The sequence below is a fragment of the Sinocyclocheilus grahami genome, unplaced genomic scaffold, assembly GCF_001515645.1.
Source record: "Sinocyclocheilus grahami isolate Dianchi unplaced genomic scaffold, SAMN03320097.WGS_v1.1 scaffold593.1, whole genome shotgun sequence".
NCBI classification, from domain to species: domain Eukaryota; kingdom Metazoa; phylum Chordata; class Actinopteri; order Cypriniformes; family Cyprinidae; genus Sinocyclocheilus; species Sinocyclocheilus grahami.
The window spans coordinates 585,324-590,384 of NW_015505772.1; the positions used below are offsets into that span (position 1 = coordinate 585,324).

A 5,061-nucleotide genomic window follows, 5' to 3' on the forward strand; every position below is an offset into this window, starting at 1 on the left:
TATATATATATATATATATATATATATATATAATTTAATAGTTTCATTAATTGAAATACCTGTGTCTTTGTTGAGGGTAAAGAAATTGGATCCTCCGTCAGGGACAGTGTGATATGTTACTTTACCATTTGCACCAGCATCTGGGTCGTGGGCCGTTACCCTGACAACGGAGGTCCCGGGCGTGCTCTGTGTGCTCAAGCTGACGGCGTAGTTCACAGGGTAGAATGTCGGTCTGTTGTCATTAATGTCCACCAGTGACACCTTCACAGAGGCCGAGGATGTAAGGCCTCCCTGCGGGAAAAGATCATATCGATGATAACGATGACAGGACTGTAGATACTGTCACACTACTGTCTAATCTATCTGTATCTAGATGATTTCTGGTGTGTAATAATGCAGATGAAAACTTCACAGTGGCATATAATTGCCTTTCCAGGTTATGAGGGGCCAGTGAGCTGTAGTATGCAGTGTAGTGGGCTGTTCGCTCATCACAGCCAGCATTTTATGGCTGCAGTAATAATTGAAATGGGAAACAAAGTGGGCCGCTTGCTAGCAGCTTATAAAGGGAAATAGCGTGAGTGTGTGTGTATGTACAGCAATGTGCCCCTGGGACACTGTGCTTTATTGCATTTTCATTTACACAGCTCATGATTGTTGTTACTGGCAACTAAGTGAAGACAGGATTGAGCAGGGCATGTGACTGGGCATCTAGGTGCTACATGATAGAAGTAAAGGTGTTTTTTTTTTTTTAAATCAACCTTTATGCTTCGGAAATTAGTTTTAAAGGGGTTTCAACTCTTAAAGCCGCAGTGTATAAATTTCCAAATGAAACAGGTTTCTCAAACACTTAAAAAGCATATTAAATGTATTAATGACCACCAATTTTCCAAGTGGTCTCACACTTTTGGACCCTAACATACAATGTGGGCCTTACAGCAATTTTGTGTATAATGTTGATTACCAAAAAAAAAACAAAAAACAATCTTGGTGAGACCAGTGTTATTTTAGTTATATTTATATACCGTTATAGCATTTATGAATATTTTGAATTCACTTTTACATCTTTATTTTTCATTTTAATTTTAGTTTTAATACTTTTGTTCTGTGCTTTTGTCAAGTATATAGTTTTTATTTATTTTTTTATTATTTCTATATACTGTTGCTTTAATTTATTTTTTCTTCAGTTTTAGTTTTAGTAATTTTTATACTTCATCTTTATTTATTTAAATTTCAATTAGTTGCCAAGGGAACTTTTTCATTTTCATTTAAGTTTAAGTTTTTCATCTAATATTTATGTTTTATTTCTGCTCTATTTAAAAATTCTACAGCTACTATTAAAAAAGAAGTGAATAGGGCCCGTGTTAAAATATTTATATCTTATTTAAGCTTTATTTAAAAATACTACACAGCTACTATTAAAAACAGAAGTGAATGGGGCCAATTTTAAAAGACTCATGGTTTCAAAATTGCTAAAAATGTAAACAAGTGTGCAAGTAATGAGTGTTGACATGATTTTAGTGTGAAAAATATGTACAGTTATTCCCATATTTAAAATATAATTGACATGACAACATAACACCAAAATCCCTAAAATGACTATAAGAATTATGAGAACAATTTCATAGCTCAATTAACACTTTTAACAGATGAATTAATGTGTTTTCATAAAATTATAAGCATCAAATTTCTGGTCTTAAATCCTCTAAAAACGGGCCCCATTCACTTCCACAGTAAGTACCTCACCATAAAGTTGAATAAAATTTTTGGCAACACTTCACTTAAAGCTATTATGTATAATGCATTATAAACGGTTACTAAAGGGTATAATGCCTTACAATAATTCATAATGTGCACTGTAATACATTATATCTAGTCGTAAATAATTACAACTGAATTTGCATAGAATTGCATGAATGCATAGAATTGAGAAGTGTTATAATGTATTGACTGTGGTTACAATTATTCATGAGACTGCACAATAAGGTACATTACAAGGCATGATTAATGCATTAAAACTACTTTTATAATGAATTACACATAAAGGCTACAAACATTGATTGAGCCCAGAATATTCCTGTATGAGGCAGGTACAAACTCATTCCCTCACCCCATCCGTTGCAGTGACAGTGAAGTCGAAACTCTCCGATCCCTCATCTCGATCCATAGCCACACTGGTGCAGATCTGTCCAGTCTCCTTATTGATGGTGAACTGGCTGGGAGGAGCGCTAGCGGGCCCGGATCCAATCGAGTACATAATGGCCCCAAACGACCCGCCATCTGCATCGTCTGCTTTTACCTGTGGAGCCCAAACACAGAGAACATTGTCAGAATTATGGTCGACTGACGTCATAAACCCTCATCTCCAGAGAGTACAAGAAGATCAGATTCAGAGGTCTTAATATGTTTTCATTAAAATAATTAATCAATAATTCTGAGACTTCAGTGCAGCCCCATTAAATAACCAAGACACTCCAGACATAAATCCCCATCTCTTTGTATTTTCTTTCCCTCTGTCCTCTAGCTGATTGTACCATGGATTTACTGCCAGCCGGTCTGTTCTTGGCCACACCTGTCTCATCAATCTCTCACAGTGGAGTGGGAAAACAAGAGAAGGCAGAGAGAGAGCAGCAGGGATGAAAAGTGTCTCCACTCTACGACTCACAATCCCTGCCCTTGAATGCCTGGGTGAATGTCTATGGAAAGAGGGCCACTCTTGCTGAGAGATGGAGACTCTAAAGAGTAATGAGGTGGAGGTAACTCAGCATTAGCTTCTCGTGGTGAAGGACGCCACGACTGATACAAGCGGAAAAATCTGGCCTTGTGTTCGGGAATGGCTTTGGCCAATTTACGGTGACATTAATGTGAGGACAGAAGCGTAGAGTCATCAAATGCAAACCATATGCAGCCGTACAATACTGAAAACACTGTTTTCATGAGGGACAAATGTTACTAAGAGAATCTGCCGTATTCTCAGGAGATTCCAGGGACTGTTGCTGCAGGCTAGGAAAGGGAAAAATGTCTTGGATCTCTTTCCTCTATGCTTCCACAAATCATAAAAGCCTTTGTTTGTCTGGGCATGTTGCCCTCTCTGTGCGCTGGTTTCTGTACAGCACCTCAATGACATGTTGGTGATATGACCAACTTAAAGGGAAGGGTGGAAAGCAAGGAAAATGTGTATGAGATGGTCTGGATCAGATTTTTTTTTTTTGGGGGGAGGGGTGCAAAGGAAGGAGTCAAAAGTAACTTAATGAAATATACTGCCATCCAAAAGTTTGGTGTCATTAATTTATATTTTTATTCTGCAAGTGTGTATTAAATTTATCAAAACTGAAAGTAACAACTTTTACACTGTTATAAATTATTACACTATTATAAATAAATGTTCTTCTGAAAGTTTTATCAATTTCAAAATCCTGAAAAAGGAAACACTGTTTTCACAATAAATAAAAAAAAATAAAAAATAAGCAGCAAAATAGATTTAAACTTACAATAATATGAAATCAAAAAATATATAATAATAGAGTTATTTTGAATTGTAATATTTCATAGTATTACACTTTTTTCTTTTATATATATATATATATATATATATATATATATATATATGCTGTTGGATTTTTAGTGAACACACCAGGAGAAATTTCTCTCAATTTGCGTTTTCCTACCAAAATCTTTGCTAACAGTTCATATATATTCATTAAGAAGATATTAAGTAAGGGATAATATACAATCAGCTGGCCAGTATCACAATATAAACCCAGACAGGGGGATCAGGAGCCTCATATCACCCTCAAGGGGTTTATTTAGCGATAATGACCATCTGACTGTGCGTTATCCTCCTTATTATTATTACACAGCTACTTATCAAATAAGTAAACAAATGCAATGAAACATTGACATAATTTCATCATTTAGAAGAAAGAGACTGCAGAATGATACAAGAGACATAAAATGTGGTCGCCTGGCAAAACAGACAATTATAGTTTAATGGTCATTATACAGAAAATATTTGACTGCAGAATGCAGCAAGTGACCAGTCAGAATCAAGCATTCCAGAGAGCCATGAAATGCAGAATTATGGTTTATGAAAATTGCTGTTTTGAAGCTAGTAAATCAGCTGAACTCATGATACAGTTAAAAGAAACTGCAATCACATTTTTTCACACACCACCACAGATATTCTTCATATTGTCACGGCCGTATAACTGCAGCTGTACAGCTGATTCACATTACAGTCCTGACATGGTAAAGCAGAGGAGAGAAGCCATACAGGACTCGGGAATCTCAGGCCCTCACTCAACAGGGCGCCTGCTACCGGAAAGGTTCAGGTCACAACCCCTCAACTCTGCTTAATGCAGTGACCTCTCGCCCACCACGACGCACTCTATAAACAAAATTACTCTGGTGGTCCACAAGCCTTCCCATTCATCAACTCCAGAAAGACCTGAAGACCCTATACCTGTAAAACAACAAAGGGCTCCTTGCAAAACATCAAGGGGAAATGACTTTTGACTCTGCCAAGCCTGCAAATATTTAATACGGTCGACTCTGGAAGAAGTTTCATAATGTTGCTTGGTGCCATTTATGAGGATTGTAAAAAAATAAAAAAATAAAAAAAAATTTTTATGAGATCTAGAGGATGTGAAATCTGGCCAAAATAGCAAAGTCAGGCAACTATTCTTTTGTTTGTTTTTTTTCTTCCCAATATTCATTCCAATAATAATATTTTGTGAAAACAGAAAGTATAAAGGCTGCAAGATGACTGTCCTGTTCAGTTGTCAGCTGTTCCCAAAATCCTCACTAAATCTCATTCTGGTTACTATGAAATGTATAAATTGTATAAAATGTAAAATGCATAAATTGACAAATATTTCAATATTTATTATTATGGTTTTTGTTGTACTGCATTTAAATTTTTTTTTAAATAAATGGATTTAAATAAAAAACAAAATAAAATAAAATATTAAAACTTGCAAAAATGTTGCAAAACCCTCATTACTAAAACTTTAGATCTACAAAAAAAAAAAAAAAAAAAAAAAAAATATAAATATATTAAAATAA

The 5,061-nt window shown here is 35.3% G+C and overlaps 1 protein-coding gene across 1 annotated transcript in view; it reads right to left on the reverse strand.

The window, feature by feature from the left end:
• The window catches only part of LOC107557233 (protocadherin-16-like), a 48,187-nt gene that overhangs the window by 23,127 nt on the left and 19,999 nt on the right, over nucleotides 1-5,061 (reverse strand). The window contains exons 2-3 of the mRNA XM_016240581.1: nucleotides 2,108-2,296; nucleotides 60-291 (exon numbers count right to left, since the gene is read on the reverse strand). Coding sequence (XP_016096067.1) covers nucleotides 60-291; nucleotides 2,108-2,254 — 379 coding nt within the window. The 5' untranslated portion in view covers nucleotides 2,255-2,296. The remainder of the gene's footprint in view (nucleotides 1-59; nucleotides 292-2,107; nucleotides 2,297-5,061) is intronic.